The 18,844-nt window shown below is 29.2% G+C and overlaps 1 protein-coding gene across 1 annotated transcript in view; it reads right to left on the reverse strand.

Moving 5' to 3' along the window:
* The window catches only part of LOC117237080, a 76,814-nt gene that overhangs the window by 6,334 nt on the left and 51,636 nt on the right, over positions 1-18,844 (reverse strand). Inside the window, 3 exon segments of the mRNA XM_033500694.1 lie at positions 47-149; positions 1,335-1,522; positions 2,233-2,387. Coding sequence (XP_033356585.1) covers positions 47-149; positions 1,335-1,522; positions 2,233-2,387 — 446 coding nt within the window.

The raw sequence follows: 18,844 nt of genomic DNA on the forward strand, positions 1-18,844 counted from the left end.
GGCAAAACATTTGTGCTCAAGACTGGTCTCAAATGATAAAGCTTACCTTCAATGTTTCGTTAAACTCGGGATTCAACGTGTGTTTCTTCACCTTAGTTTTCCGTTTGCCGCTCTTTGACTTGTCCGGCAATAGGTATACTTTCACGTATCTGTTGAAGTGGATCGTATCAAAGAAGAATGTAATTTTATAGGAAATTGTTGGTTCTCGATGTACATAAAGTGTATATTAGGATCGTTTGTATTTAAATTATTATGTTCGTTGAAAAATAATTTTTATAGCAATAGAGATATAAATTTAATAAAATTTTGGAAATATGTTTCTAGAATATTTACATTGCTTTTCTTTTAAATTGATCGTCTAGAGACGCATTAATCACTATAATAAATTATAGGTCATGTTTTATAATTTGTGTTTGATTGAAATTTTTTAATTTCCTTTGTATAGAAGAAACTGCTTTTGCTTTTACAACATACATTATTGTGACTATACTCTACATATTACAGTATAAAATATGTTATGAATTTATGGTCCTTTGAAATAATAAAAATATTAAAAAATATGTAGGTGATATTTATAGGTGGCATTTAGACATCAAGACAGTGAAATGTGTATAATGGTATAAAATGGATGACATGTGTATAGATATTTTTAATGCAAAATTAAATTGTTTATAATTTGACAAGTATATCTGAATCTAAAACATAATTTGGTAGAGAAATTTTCTTCGTTATTTTGGTATCTAGAATTACTCTTTATAAATATCACCCAAATATTTTTAACACTCTGTATAATAACACTACATATTTCAAGTTATTACAATTTAATTATGAATCTTGTTTTCTCTTAATTTTTGAAAAATATGCTTTTGTAATTATTGTCTTTTCACCGATACTAAAGTAGTCAGGAATATTTGTAAAAAGGACGCAAAGAATTATAAATAAATTTGAAATATCGATCCTATCATACAGTTTCTTCTAAACATTCCAACTTCTTACGATATTCTTATATTTTTCTTATGATATTTTGTTACCAAGTAATACGATTAAAGAAATTTCTAATTTTTATGATAAATTTGTAAAAATTTCAATCTGTTGTGCATATAGTATATTGTAGAGTAGTTTTCGTTGTCTGATATATATTACGTCTGTAAGAAAAGAAATGTACTAACGTGTTGAAAACTCCTACAATTTGGCAATAACTATTCATAAGTAAGAGGATAATTAGTTTTTTAATTATATATATTATATAGTGATTAATTATATTGGGCGAGACACGTAATCGATAGTATTAATCTGACAAATGATTTTTCTTTCATGAGTCATGCGTTACTTACGGATCGGATCGTTTGCGTTTTACGTCAACAGGAGCTAGATTTTTGCATTTTGTTACGTGCACCTCGAATGTTAGGTGCTTATAATCGTACTGCAAAGCGAATTCGACTTCTCCTGTGACGACAACCGAGCGACAGCACCGTCCTTCACCAGCACCGCTATAAACCGACGCCATAGAATCTGAACGTGCCTGAAAAATATATATTAAGTATTTATGTATATTCATATTCCAACAACGCAAGATAATTTGTAATCGATAAATATACGAAAAGGAATTGCGGATAACAGTGAATTGGAAGTTTTCTTCTTTCTAACAACTCTTTTTCCTTTAACAGCCTCTCTCAGAGAGGTTTTCGTCTTTAAGAAACTCAAATTTGGAAATCGTTACAGTATGGTTTCTTGACAGATGATAATTTTTATTTATGCTTACGTGCATCTATATTAAAAAAGTATTTCTTCTATACATGTTATTTTATAATATTAAAGACAAATTTCAAATCTTTCAAACCAATTACTTTTAGTTGTAGATCTTTTCTTTTCTTTTCTTTTATAGATATTTTGCAATGTACAATTAAAGGAAACAAAGAGTTTTATCAAACTATTTGGACAAATTAATCAATGAAAAACATTTTTACGTCACAATAGAATCACACGTAATATGATATAAGCACGTAGAATGACGCCTTAGTTATAAATATGCAGAACCAGGAAAATTTGATATTTCAGACATCCCAGGAAATTTTTCAAACAAAAATAAAATCAGTTTAAATAAAACAAAATTTTATTTTTAAATATTTTTGTCGTACTTGTAATCAAATATAAGATATACTCGCCTCTAATTCAACATTTAATATTCCAGTAACACATTAGATTTAAAGCTGTTTTAAATTTGCTACTTACTCCAAGACTCGACAAAGATGCACGGGTTGCAAGGTGTCCAGAATGTAGTCCGGAATCCATGTCATCTACATCGATCACTGTGTGACTAGAGCCTGATCGTGATCCTGCACCGATGATTGGAGTACTACATGCTTCTGACAAGCTACTTCCATCATCTGTAACATAAAGTATACGAATAATATAATTAGACACATCATTGATTAATAAGCCAACCGGTCTTCATCTTTCTAAAGAGTTTTTCGTTTTCGTTTCAAATTTCGCGTGTATTTGAACGATATTTATGTTTCCACTCGATAGAGGAATGCAAGAATACAAGAAAAATATAAAATTCACGAAATATAAGTGTTTCTATAAAAATCACAATAATTTGTTTCGCTACTTTTAGAAAATAATATATTTGTTGTTTGTATCTTATCTTATACGAAAGAATCTACAATTTACTACAAAATAATTTCTTCACAGAGATTTAAACTACTTTAATAAAAATAAGAAATTGTGTATCTCTGTTAAAAGTACAAAGTTTAATGATTGCAACATTTTACATATTTAAAAATGTACACCTTTAAGCCGAGAACAAGAAATGAATGTAATAAAAAACTAAGCAAATTATTAGAAAATTATAACACGATGAAACTGACTTATTCCATCCTCAGAACTGTTATCGCAGCTTTTCTGCTGGTCTGCTTTTCGTATTCGACACTTGGGAAACAACTCAGAATACGAAGATAAATTCCTGCGTTCGTCCGATTTTCTAATCGTATGTTTTGAAAATATTTCTGCGAAGGAAGATTCACTGTCGCTTTCAAACTCCTTCCTCTCGTCAGAATCATTCTTTTTATTAGTTTTAGAAAGTATCGTTAAACTGCGTTTTATGCCAAACGAAGGACTGCTCGAAGAACTCATAGAATTAGTTGTTAATGCACTTTCCTCCAATCCTCTCGGTCTGTAATTACTTTGCTGTATTAATGCGCGATTATCATCGACGTTTGCTGGAATTTCATTCTTTGTCAATGAATCATCCGATGCCATTCGTTTCATCTCCATCTGATCCTTTTTTCTCTCCAAATCTTCATTTTGTAAAATCTTCTCATTTGATAATTCTTCTTCGATGTGATTTCTACATTTAGGATAACAAGATGCACCACAACAGTCAAAGAATAAATTGGAAGTGATACGTCGCGCTAGATTCCTCACTGTCCAGGACCGATTTGACACGTTGAAAGTGGTATAACCAGTAGCCTTTGTCATTTTCACGCGCGATTTTCTCGTTCTGCGCCCTTCACACACGTTGGAAACTTCTCCACGAGCAACCCGTTGCTTGCAACACTTTCTTTTGCTTGGAGAATCTGCCGGAAGTTCGCTCGTTTCACTTCGATAACTTCCAACGGAGGAGATCCTTTGCCACGAGGCAGTGTTTCATGAAAACCTGCCTCGTACGTTTCGATCGTTCTTCCTATTTTCTCGACAATTCTAATGAAATGTAATATCGTTAGCCGGTGAACAATTAGAGATGTGCATTAGGGTCGTTTTCGGTGTCGAGCTTCGTTAAATGCCACTCGTATTCGTTTTCGTTCATTGCGATAGTTATGTGCAAGTAATTTCGTGTAATTTCTCGCGCAATTTCGCGATCAACCCTTGGGCAATTTACGCGAAATGGTGGAACGAAATGCAAACAGAAGCGAAACATTCTCGATACTAACGAGTTCGTTTATGTCCATGGTCGTTTCTGATAATGTAGCGAGGGGAACGAGCACTACGATAAAACTGATTTTTACTTCCTGTTTTCCGTACTGAATGTGTAGTGGCTTTCACGTTCAAGGTTCTGCCTCCATGGAATTACGATAAGGGACAAAATTAAAATACGTTTGAAAATTTCCTACGAAAGATACGATTGCTCAGATCGTTGAATTCTATTGTTATACAAAAGTTTGGAGTACAGTTTCTACGGCAAGTACGATGGGGTTAATGATAATTAGATAAGTATGGGTAAGTTCAAAATACAAAAGTGGACAGTATAAAACAATTTTCTACCAAAATTTCATTTTCTATATTATATTTATAAATCTAATGATTCTGATATATTAATTATTATTCTGTGATGTAGAATAATTGTATCGATATAATTATTAATATACTGCGGACATCTATACATTTACCGGAAATTTATAGATGCAACAATATACAGAATACAATATAGGTAACATGCGAAAATATATAAAATATCTAAAGAAATGTTTTTGTTATAATATTTAGCGAATAAAGTAAATCTCTACGCAGGCTCCATTTTTTAGTTATGTTCGTAAATATTTAGATTTATCTTTAGAGTTTATGTAAGTGTCAATGATTAATATAAAATTTTACTTGAATGAGATATAGAATGAAACTTATACTTATTCGAATTGAAACTAGATATGTTATAATAAAAGTTTACGATCAACAGACTCATTTATAGGATTTTTTCGTATCATATTCGCATTTCAGGTGCAATGTCTACGAGCGACTACAAGAAATGTGTGCCAAGGTGAATGCTGCTAGGTAAGAAAAAGCCTTTGTAACTCGTACATTTTATACTTCAGATTTTAGCATATTAAAATTTCCATGTATTGTATACCACATTATTAAACATATGTTATACAATTTTCGAAATTATTACCCTTATACCTACTTATTTCCTTTTGAAAAATAAAATTAAGTGAAAACATGATACGACGATAAATGGATTTTATTAATATTTGATTTGCAGTTTCTTTACGATTCCTTTATATTAGTTCGAAAAGTGAAGTGTAAATTTTCAATATATATATATTAAGTTGATAAAAAATAAATGGCTAATCTAAATATATTGGAATTCATTGAGCAAGTTAGATGATAATTATAGATTGTTTTTAGTTATTTTTATGTCACAAGGAAGATTAGACTTTGCAGAATAGTTTAGCACATCTTTGTATATTCTTAGTATTTCGTACAACTTATTTCCAATAATATATGTAAAACAGTTGAGTTGAAATATATATCTTTTATGACTCATGATACTTTTAAATAGTTCGATAATGTTTTAAACAGCAATTTCTACTGTATAATTAAATTTATTATTACTTAATTAATTCACGGGACACTGGAATTATTTTTAAAAATGAAGTAAGCGTATAAGCTATTGAGAAATGAAAGTAGATATAATTTTTTATTTGTAGAATGGCTAAAAAAATAAAATGCATATGTATTATATTCAAAAGTATATTAGATATATATAAGATATATATAAGATTATAGTCATTGAGTGATCATGGTACGTGACAATTTATTTCACAATCTAGTAATTTAGAAGTCTCATCGATTAAAGCTTTACTTTCTTCTATTCTTAAGAAGTACAGTAGCTTGTTCTTTTTATCGGTGCACTATATTCTAATTTTACATAATAATATATTTTAATATTACATTTTAGGCTTCTGATTCTATCAATTCCTCGACATCGACTAAACATTTTCATGCGTTAATGATAGTGATTATATTTGTATTTCAAATAATCGATACATATGAAATCATGACATTTAATTCGATACACTTTGTTGCGTGCTGTCCTAATAATTGAAACAATCCAATATTTGTATTAGCACCAGCTAAAAGTGTTGAACTACAAAATGAAACGCAAAGAAGATATGAAAAAAGAATACGAAGACGATCGTCTCGTTTAAAGTTTTACACCGAGTTGCCCTATTTTCGTGTGTACACAGCAGTGAAAACACGTTAAGTAAGTACAGTATAGTCAGTGGAATCAATATAACGTTTCCACTCCCATGATTCACTCGAAAAAGTATCTGGAAAGGTAACTTGTGTTATTCGAGTGAACCTTTGACATCTGTACAATTATGTGTGAGCATACACCCACGCGATCGGTAAACACCGTTCCCGATACGCGATGCACATGAGCCACCTAAGTATCACAAGTATGCATAGATAGATGAAAGCCTAGCCTAGAATTCTCCTAGACACTGCAATATCATTTTCAAACTGCCATCGATATAGTGCGATAAGTTTGTAAGAGAAACGTTATGATATCATTTTGGAATGTTGTCACTTGTTTCATGCTTTTACACGGACTTATATATACAGGGTGGTTGGTAACTGGTGGTACAAGCGGAAAGGGGGTGATTCTACGTGAAAAAAGAAGTCGAAAATATAGAATAACAATTTTTCGTTTGAGGCTTTGTTTTCGAGAAAATCAACTTTGAATTTTCGCTCGGTACGCGTGCACTTTATCACGTCTCGTTATAACGGATCTCACTCTAGATCGTTGTCTCGATGGAAAAATTAAAAAAAAAAAATTTTCATTGTATATTTTCGACTTCTTTTTTCGCGTAGAATCACCCCCTTTCCGCTTGTAACATCAGTTACCAACCACCCTGTATATATATTTATATGTATATATTTATCTATCTATCTATCTATCTATCTATATGTATGGAATTAAATTTTGTGGCAGACTATGGAGGAACTTGAAGTATTTAAACTCATTAGTAGGAGATGATGACAGGATTGCTTGACGGGTGATTGACGGTGCGATAAAATAACGAAGAATTTAAAATGAACGATTTGGAAAATAAGTTGTAAGCTACAGGCTACTTTTCCGTAATTCTACAATTTTACGTCAAATAAGATAATTTGACAATTTGTCATTTGTGAAATTTTCTTGTAAAAGTTTGTATCATTAACATAATTTGTATTATAATTAAAATATATATTATTATTGATATAACTAATAGTAATTTATAACTAGTGACATGTGAAATTTCATTAATAATATTAATTAAATCGTGTAGGTAGATTCTGATACCAGAATGGTATAAAGAATGATATATTCTTTCGACATTTCACAGAAAATAATTGCGTTAGGTGTAATGATATTTAAAATCTGACATTTATAGTACTATATTTTTAAATATGCAATTGATTTGAAATATGTGATATTAAATTTTCCGGTTTTAAATTTATAATACTGTATTTGGAAGGATTAAAATATAAATTGAAAATGATAAATCAATATCTCTTATACGTAAAATACAAATGTTTCTAAAATTTAAGACGTTCTCTAGATGTTTATTTTTATGATACGATATTGTGTATTCTATATTTTAATTTCTTTTAATAATAGAGTACATTATTTGATTAAATATAGGAGTACCAAATAAGAAAAATCCACCGAGATAGGCAGGCAATAGGCGACTATTATTATCATTATTATTATTATCATCATTATTATATTATTTGATTAATAATTATATTATTAAATATATTATTTGCGAAGAATGAAACTTCACATCAAAAGAATTACAAAGATTTATATTCTAGGATTAATGGATTTTTTTTAAATACCAGTAAACTATACGTGATTATTGGCAACAATGATGAAATGTCTACATTTCTTAATTTCAGACTTCTCATGTTAATAAGGTATGACGTTATTAAGTTCCTTTAGTTCGTCACACTTTCTTTATTCCATGCTTAATAACCAAGATTAATTGCAACAAAGTACTAGTATGTTCATGAACTTCGTCATAATGAGTTGATCGTGCTCAAATTAATATCAAGAACATGGACATTGTAACACATGATAATATTACTTTACTAAAGCACCTATTAGATAAATAACATTTGTAATTTATGCCGTATATTTGTTTTAATAAATTCTTAATCATTTTTTCAATTTTAATTATAAACTTTCTTTAAAGATTAAGAATTATCTATAATTATATCAGCGTATGTGTGCGTGTATATGTCTGTATGTAATATGAACTGATACACATGTATGTAAAGGAATTGATACACATCTTGATGATACACTGAAGTTATTCAATATGCTCACTTGGAATTAACACTAATGACTTTTTTTTAGAGATATTTTTCTTTCTTCTTTATATACACACTCATGCTAATTTTAAACATAACCATTAACACGATACATATAATAAATATGAATATATAAATTTAATAAAATATAAAATACGTAATAATAAGAAATCTGGTATAAAATTTTCAAAACGTGTTACAATTTATAGCTTTTTTTGCAATACACATGATTGTAAGGATAAGCATCAACTTCTTCATTTTACTATTACAATATCCATTTATATCTATTTTAATAATGAGAAAAGGATATATATGTAAGGAATATTAAATATGAATATGAATATATAAAAAAGTAGTGGTAAACATTTAGACATAATTACATAAGGTTTTAGACAAAAATATATTTGAGATGTATATATAAACAAAAAAATAATTTCAATCAGATTGTCAAAAGCATGTAGTTGCATCTACAACACGGAGATGGAAATACAATTAACATTAAAGAGAAATGATACATTCCTCTAATACAGGAATAAAATGCAGCGCTAATTATTAACAGAAAATAATCTTCAACATATTAAATTGTTTAAAACATGTTATTGAACAAAAAGATATAGGAAATATTAAAAAAATATTAAAACTTCTATAGAAAGTTGCCATTTTACATTTTTTAACGTCTTTTTTTCGACATTTCTTTTAATATTTAAACAACGGTTTCTTTTACGTCAAAAGCTTTTTACTCTCTGACATTTATATACTATACTTCAATGTACTGCAAAACATTTTTGTTCTATTATCTATATTTATTTCAGATATAGAATATAGAAGTCAAAGTTATGCTAGTATTCGAATTTTTTTCGAGACTGACTGCATGTACGAATAACGGCATATTTTCACTTCAAGTATGCTTTTTCGTGATTATTATCTTTTGGCCAATTCAAGTCACGCTTCGATAGAGTAATCCGATAACTATAATGCAACAGCATTTGTTTGTAAGATAGAATTCTATTCCTTTATTTAATTAATCCACATTATTTTACATAGCTTTGCCTGTTAACTAACGCGCCAATTGATCTAATTAGTGGTAGAAGTACAAAGTCGACTTTTAAATGAAGGAAATGCACACCGAATAGAAGCCACGTGTGGTTTTAATTTACTTCTACGCTTTTAATCGAATTCCACAGTTTCTGCTAGCTTTGCGAAAAATCTATTTACTTTGGTGTTCAATTCGTTTAAACCGTGGCAGCCTAAATTTTCGCGGTTATTCAACCTATATCAATTGCATATATACATATATACATGTATTAAATATTTTGTAAGTAGCTTCTACATATGCACATTTTCAGATCTGTTTCAAATTTCACCAATACTATAATCGACTTTCATCACAGCGTTAATGACATTTTAAAATGTTTAGTAACACACATGATATATTCATAAAAGATTTTCGTAAGTGTTCCCTATTTTTAGACATCGAATGGAATTAAAATAAGAAAAGTTGGTAAACATGAATTTATCACGTTTATTTCCCTTCTTTACAAGTGTAAATTAAGTTGAAGTTATTTCTAACAGGTCGAAATAAATATTAGACTAGGATAATCGAGGTATTCTGCTTGGAGGAGCGTTAGAGTTAAAAATCGATTTACCTATATCCAGTACGTTTTGAATATTTCTCATACACAGAAAGATTGTTAATATCAAATACCAGTACTTGAAAGTTGTTAACGTTGAATATCTTGACGTGAATATCAAATACCAAGATTCTCAGATTGCTGATATCGAATATTGCGACTAAGAATTTTAAATTACAAGCATCAGTACATAATTACACATATGGATATAATATATAAGCAAACTGTATCTTTGTGGATTGAAGATATACCCCTAATTTATATTTCTCCGATCTTCTATTTGTAATGACAAATATTTTATTTATTTGTCTAAATATCTGTGTTACACGATTATATGATATTCTTATATATTATAGAACATTGCTAATAGTTTTTAGAATTTTGTGATGTGAAGATGAGCTCGAAAATTAATGGAACTTTAACATATTTTTCCAACAGACCGGTTGAGGTGTGACGTATGATTCCTTTGAAACTTTTCATCTTCATGATAAGTACAATGCGATATAATAACAAAATTTGATCTTGAACTTCAAGGTCAAAGTCAATTTCTAGCTTCTTTTTTATAGATCCTCGTCGATGTAGAGGTGGCAGATCATTTTCGAACACTCTGTACATTTTTAGATTTGTTTTAAACTTTATAAGTTTCTAATCAAATTTCAAAATGTTTTGAATAACACACGTAACGTATTCATAGAAGATTTCTACAAATATACTTTTGTGGGTAACTGTATGTAGGTATTCGTATATTCGGTTTATTCTGGCTTGTAGAAACTTAAATCATTATAATTTTCTGTCATTTGTTACCTAACAATGCAATTATATCAATATAAGAGATATTAATAATTAAGGATTGAATGACATTTTTCAGATATTATTTAATAATTATTCAGATATCATTGGAAATTATTAAAACTATCGAATATGAGTACCAGCTTAAGTGTAATTTAATTTTATTTTTACATATTAGATATAAATTTATAATCCCACATATGAATATTCAAAGATTAGATATTTCATTGCTAATTTTATTATGCTTGGAAAGTAATGTTTAAAACAAAATGTTTAAGCTTATTGTGGTTATGTCGTCGATATTGCGTCTTTAACAATATTGAATAGAAATAGAGGACAACGTTAATTACTGTATGATGTATTATTAATTTTAATTTATTTATATATTTAATTGCTGACTAGGAATATTTTTCCTCAATGTATGTAAATGACTGATTATATGCAAATTTGTATGCGATATAGTTTCAGGGGTACGATACATATGCGAATGCATTATGATTTACATATACAGGGTGGTTGGTAACTGGTGGTACAAGCGGAAAGAGGGTGATTCTACGCGAAAAAAGAAGTCGAAAATGTAGAATAAAAATTTTTCGTTTGAGGCTTTGTTTTCGAGAAAATCGACTTTGAATTTTCGCTCGGTACGCGCGCACTTTATCACGTCTCGTTATAACGGATCTCACTGTAGATCGTCGTCCCGATGGAAAAATTAAAAAAAAATTTTAAAAAAATTTTCATTGTATATTTTCGACTTCTTTTTTCTCGTAGAATCACCCCCTTTCCGCTTGTACCACTAGTTACCAACCACCCTGTATATGTATATAAAGATATCTAAATAGTAATTTGTTTTATCATTACAGGTTCCAAAGTGTTTTGCATTTTGAATATTTTCCACAATACATGTTCATGCGCATTACATACTTTTTGAATATTACAAAGTTATTTGTCGTAGAGTCCCTGAATACTTCTATAGCTCCCATATATTTCATATCTATCAGTGATAAAATATCAATAACTTCACATTGATATTTTCAACAAATTACAATATTTATCGATACTCATTGAAGAATATTATTAGAGACATTGGGATAAATTACAAACTTTTTTCGATATGCTTAATGCTATCTTGGACAAAAAGTTAATTATAATTTTAAAACCATGATATGTAATATTATCACACGACACTGGATCCTACATACGCAACAAAAGAATACTTTCAGTTTACAAAGTAATTCTGATATGTAAAAGACACTGATGTACAATGAGTAATATCGAAAAGACTATTGTTTGACAAGACTATTGCACGTTGTTACTTAAATAATATAATAAAATGAGAATTATTTTTCAGGCGAACATTCCTATAGTATATTTTCTATATATTCCGTGTTTTAGTTTATACAGTATTTCTTCATACTGTACTTGCATAAACATTCGTGGTTTATTTACTATATTCTAAAAGGTTCTGCTAAAGACGATTATATTCTGTTTCTTTTATTTCATTTTGGATGATTTCATTTTAAATTAAAATTTTTCTTGCAAGCTTTATATCTTTTATTATTATGCAATCAAAAAATGATAATATTATTTTCATAATAACGTTATATATGTCATAACAATGTTATCCATATTAGCAAGAAGATCTCGTATTGTAATAAAAGGTTTCTTCAATCATTTCTCTTTATAGATTGTTTCCATATACAATGACTGTGAAAGTCTTTGATCACTTCCATAGAAAACTTCTATTCATATCGAATGTGTTAAATAAAACATTTTGAACATTGCTGTTACTAAGTAAGTATATATTTACTAAAAAATTAATATACAGCATGCATATGCATGTAATAAGTTAAGGACTCACTTAACACTGTTTAAATACTTTTGTGATTTCTGCGAAATGTACCCTGTGCACTGCGCTGCTTAGGCTGACCTACTTTCGTTCGTGTAAGGAGGTTTGCTCGTACACAGGGGTATTTCGCCTTATTTTTAATTCACAATAACTAAACAACAAAGCTGACAACGCAATTTTTGTATTCGTGATTTTCATCTTATTTTAGCTTCAAGAATCACCCATTAAGTATTTTGACACCTGTAAACGAACACCCTGCATGTATACTTGCACTAAATATTTTGTAATTTGTATGAATACTTTCGGATTTATTAGAAACTTTGTCAATATAGTCACGATAGTTGAGTTTCATAACAGTCCCAATGAAATTTCTAAGTATTTCATACAACATAATTGTATATAATTTATTGCAATATGACGATTGTAAGTGACATGCGAAATATATTTACAAGAGATATCTACAAACATTCGAATATTCAGTCAAAACTATATCTAACGATTCTCGAATCAACAATCTTTTTAAAATTAATTACAATTCTTGAACAGATAGTATCTACTGGCCCATATATTTCATTCAAATGCTATATAATATTGTATCATAGTAGGACATAGAATTTTGCAGCTGCAGAAGATCAACACTGAATTATTTACTCTTGAAAATTTTTAACCATAACAATTTGCCGCTACTGAAGCAGTCGAAGTTCAAGGTAATAAATATCCAATAAAATGCAATTTAGTTGTTCTGTAACATGTTAGAAAATATTTCCATTAAACGCAATGACGTTAAATCGCAGTGCAATTTGAATCTGACGTAGCATCTGTTCCGTCATAATGTGCACACTAGAGCTTAACCGAAGAAAAAACCGAGGGAAAAAGATTAGGTGTTCGGCTCGTCAGTCGAATACCGTTTTCTTGATCAGCAAAAAGGTGACACGCATTTCAAAAGTCGTTGGCAGCGGCATACCGGCTCTGTCCATTGACTTTCCAACTAACGTTACAGAAAATGCACGTGCCTATGTTGAAAGGCAGGTGTATTTGAAGATAAATTAGGCTTTAACGCATTATTGTTATTAATTGTACGCTGTTGCTTTTTATTTCTCGCGCACCTATATAATTAAAAGCAAAAGGTGCTATAATCACTATCAAATACTTTTTATTCCCATGATTATAACGGAAATCAATTGCATTTCTAGTGCAAAGTTAATGCTCCTTTTCTTCAGTCCTACTTTTAGAGAAGATTTTGAAGTTCGTCTTTAACATTTGCAATTTTATTCATGCATATTTTTTTCATTTCGTTCCATTTCAATCTTTATCTCATCTTTTACTGAAAAATGTATTTTAAGCTTTGAATTAAAGTACCGTTGCCAAGACTTTGTGTAAATAGAATTATGTCTATTCACAATAATTTATTATTACACATGTTAGTAACATTAAAGCTTCAAAAGTGATTGTTATATTGGTATTTTACTACTAGTCTTAAAAATTTGAAATTCAATAATTTATCATACCTATTAGAACTGTATCCGTACTTAATATATGTGAAGTATAGTTGAATACAAGTAAAAACAACATTTCATTTATACACTTTATTAAAATAATTCCGTTGCAACCAATTGCAATCATTACGTTTTTATAACTTCAGAGTAGTTTACTATGTGTAACACTTTAAGTAAAATATTTTGGTTTTTACAGTTTAAAAATTATGTTTAATATGAAACAATATTTAACAGTAACGTTAATGAAATTGAATAAAAATCAAATTTTCTATTGAAATGAAATAAAGCTAACACGAGATTAGAAACGATAAAATAAAGCTTATAAAAGAGTTTTAAAATAAAACATCTAATAGATCGAAGTGTCCATGTTACAAAACACGAACAACACAGTTTCTTTACGGGAAATATATTCGAAATTGAGTAACGGAAACACGTGCGTCTTAGTTTCCTACATCGAACGAAATCCTAAATACATAGTTCTATCGCATGGAAGCTTAACAAGTTAACGTGTAAAGAGAATATCGCGAGGAGCGTGAGTTGCGAATCTATAGACGGAGGGGCGATATCGACGATCACCACTATCCTCCAAGAGTAATGAAATATAAAAATATTATATTTTTTATAATTTTTAAGAATTTTAAAAAATTTGTTAGGTATATAATTAATGTGAATTTAATTACTTAGACTATATAGAATCGAAGATATTGAAATACATAATAGAGATATTAAAATAGAAATTATAAGTAAAGTTTAAATTTTGTAAAGGAAGATTCAAATATGTACTTGTACTAATGTATAATATATACTTTTATGCATTTCGCTCTCGCCTTGTCTCCCAAGAAAGGCTTCTCGAGTCGCCACTGCGAGAAAGCGGTTTCGGAGCAACATGCTACACTTGCGTACAATGCACGAATCGTGCCATGAAATGTATACAGCATTATTATTGGCGTAGAAACGACGGTATAAGTCTTGTTACCTAATAGCAATCGAGACATTCTAATAATAGATACATTAGTTTATGTAAATTCAAATTTGTATAAAAATAAAGGAAAAATAAAAGTAAAACATTCGTTTCACTCTTTAAACATTGTAACGTGTGCGTGTCCTGCACATTACTGCAGATTTGAATTTTTCGATCAAATAAATGTTTAGGTAAACATTCATGTGGAATAGTGTGACATCAGGGAAGGACGTGGCGTGAGGGGTAATTGTTTATTAGCGTTTTCAAGATATGTTGACGTTGTTAAAGAGTGTTGCGAGCGTTACCAAGGTATGTTTGGGGAAAAGTGAGCATGGAAAACATTTTAACGAGAGTTGAGAGACTCAGAGTTGAATTTATCGTTGTCGTGTGAAGATCGTTGTGTTGTTGTGTCGTAGAAATAGCGAGTAACGAATACGTGAAATGGGCTTTTATATTCGATTTCGTGTGAGTGCAAACGATATTGTATTAATCATACTGTTATCTACAAACTAATAATATAACATTCCTACATTCACAGTTCATACAATTTTGTAAACTTTGAAAGTTTTAGAGCTCATATGTTTTTAATTTTATTGGTGGTACAAAAAATAGTTTGATTAATAACGATGCAAACGATAATAAATAAAAGTTTTTGTCATATAACTTTATTCGATTTGGTAAATTTTCAATATTATACAAAATATAGTTTCTACATTTCACAAGCATTGTTCTCTGATATCCTACTTCTAAAGTCTGAATGTTTTCAAACTTCTGCAATCCTCTAGGATTTCCACCACTGTCAAATCTATTTGCTTTTCAATTCAATCTCAATCTATGACTAATCTCCATACAGTCTACAATCTATATGGTATACAATACTCCATATGTCTAAACTTGCCAGGAAACAAACAATTCGTATAACTGGAGTTTACAAATAGGGATTCACTGATTCTCTACACTAGCCTGGTTTCTTGTACAAATAATAGAATTTCATGTGTATATAAGTGAATTACTAATAAATGAAATACTATTATATTTAAAATTCATTGCAAAGAATATTTCCAATTTTTATTATTATCTTCATTCTCATTTAAACGATAAAATGTCACGTTCAGATGCATAAATTTTTGAATTTTGAAGAAATTTATTTAATTAAAATTTCGTTTTATCAAATGGATTTGGAATTGTACTCTATTTAGAATTCATTAAAAAGATATTTTAAATATCTTTTACTGTCTGTACGCTCACTTAAATAATAAGATTCTATGTCCAGATAAGTGGAGGAATTTATAATTTTTGTATAATATCTCATTTTAATACATAAAATTTTACTACATTTACAATCTACTGAAAAATCATTTCAATTTTTCCTATTCTCTGTACTCTGTAATCAACGAAGAATTTCTAATGATTTTACTGGTAATTATAGCTTGCGTACAATCGGCTTAGCTTTGTTGCGACACGTGCTAAAATTTAATATCGGCTAGACCGGTTGCAATGTACGTTTGTTCTCCGTGACACTAAGATATTTCTCGAATTTTTCTCTCAGTTCACGCGTGTACTCGTAAACGAGGAACGTGCTTAAAGTATACTACGTGCGGAAAATATACGGTGAGTTGTTGGAACGCACGGAATTATGCCAAGCACGCCTGACATAGGCAGTTGGAAGGATCGACATAAAGTTCTCCAGATCGCAACGCCACAACTGTATACGGCAAGCTGAAATGCAGATACTAGCTCAAAGCTAGCGATTATTGCCTTTTAAGTGTTCAAAGTTGGAAACTTTTTTAATGTGTTTGTTTTCAAAAAATAAGTAACAGTTTCTCTTTTTCCTTCTCTCTCTTTCTCTCTCTCTCTTTCTCTCTGTGGATGTTTACACATATAAAATATTTCAAAATATGCAAATAAAATATATGAACTCATAATTATTGGAACAAGTAAATTTACAACTATTGCACGCTTATTAGATATAATTTATTCTATTTGATATTAAACACAAAAGATAATTTTTATGGAAAGAAATCAGCCTTCAACCAGAAAGTTCCATAATTATGAAATTAAAAGTTAATAATCTGGTTTAGTCGTAATAGAGATTACTATACATATAAAAGATAAGTTAATTCGTTTTTTGTTATTAAGAAGTTACATTAAGCCTTAAAAATCAGAATGGGCTCCTCAAAATTAATACATTATGAAATGTATGCAATAAAAAAATTACTTCGAATCACTTTATCTTCCATCTTACAATGAAACAAATTTTCTGGTTATTAATTAATTTTTGCTTAATAAGAAACGATTTGAAAAATACAAATTAAAAATTATCGTTAAAAAACTTTTTAATAGGAATACATTTTTCCCACAAAGAAGACTCATCCAGTGACTTAATGACTAACAAATCATTATAGTAGTTGATGCGACTATAAGGAATCAATTAAAAGATGGAAAAGAATGTAAAATATGAAAATATAATATACCATACGAGTGCAAGTCTTTGTTATATAGAATGTAATAAAATTAATTTGTAATTCGATATATGTTCATAGTTTGGAATTATTTAATTATATGCATTAAAAAACATCTTAGCATTTCTTAACTTTTCAATTAAATGTTAGCAATTTCGGTACGTTCTATCTTTTTAACAATTCAAAAATATAAAACACATCTAAATATGATGAATTTCAAACTTTCTAAATTACTTGATGCAACTATCCTTTTGCTTAACATATTTTAGCGACTCCTAACTCTTAGTATTACATTAACCACTTTCAATTTTACATAAACATTATTAGATTGGCTAGGATGAATGATCAAACTACTGATGACACGTATACTATGCAATGAGCAATATTATATGAATTTAAAATTGATTTGAAATCCTTGAAGGTTACAGGAATTGTAAACTGGCTTCTTGTTATGCGTTACAAACTGCAAGCGTTAACTTGATAAATTCAAGGAAAATGACTTTTACCGCATAAATCAAGATGTAAGCGCTTCGAGTGAAGAAATTAGAAATAAAACGAAATTACATTTCAAATTAAATCATGAAATGAATAATACAATTATCTTGCTGAAACTGTATACGTATATCTAGAAGAACATGATGTTGTTTGTAAGTTTCGCAATTTCTAAAATAACAAAAAATTGAATTGAACAAAAAATGAACAAAAAATTCTTTAATTACGAACACATCTCTTTAAGCGTTTTTTTATTACTTCTCTTGAGTTTTAATAACTTTTAAAATAAATTCCTATATTTTATACAAAACTTATAAAAATTTAACATTACTCAACATAGCGTTCTTTAATGCTTCCATAGTATTATACTGCCATATACAGGGTGGTTGGTAACTGGTGGTACAAGCGGAAAAGGGGTGATTCTACGCGAAAAAAGAAGTCGAAAATATAGAATAAAAGATTTTTTTAATTTTTTTTTTTTAATTTTTCCATCGAGACAACGATCTACAGTGAGATCCGTTATAACGAGACGTGATAAAGTGCACGCGTACCGAGCGAAAATTCAAAGTCGATTTTCTCGAAAATAAAGCCTCAAACGAAAAATTGTTATTCTATATTTTCGACTTCTTTTTCCGCATAGAATCAGCCCCTTTCCGCTTGTACCACCAGTTACCAACCACCCTGTATATAGCACTATAATATACAAGAGATTGTATGTATAGTATCTACCACGCAACTTCAAAACGAGTATACATATATTTATGTGCAATTTTACAAGCTTAATACTACGAATAAGACATTAATAATCAAGCACATTCTTATTTTAAAATTCTTCGTATTAATTTTAATTGTATATTTAATTGGAGGTAAATAAAACAGATGCTTTCTTTTATCATTAATTTGATTCAGTAAAATACAGAATTCTTAAAATTGGCAAAACATATTCCGGTATTAATGCTATACAGATTTTTTAAATTTAAAAAAATTGTGGCAATAAAAAATTATTGATTTTATAATATAAATTGTACGGCACGTTACATATAATCTTGTTATAAAGATTTTGCTTAATCATAGCAGATAATCATTTATAT

The sequence above is a fragment of the Bombus vosnesenskii genome, unplaced genomic scaffold, assembly GCF_011952255.1.
Source record: "Bombus vosnesenskii isolate JDL3184/JDL3185 unplaced genomic scaffold, Bvos_JDL3184-5_v1.1 scf7180000013355, whole genome shotgun sequence".
NCBI lineage: Eukaryota > Metazoa > Arthropoda > Insecta > Hymenoptera > Apidae > Bombus > Bombus vosnesenskii.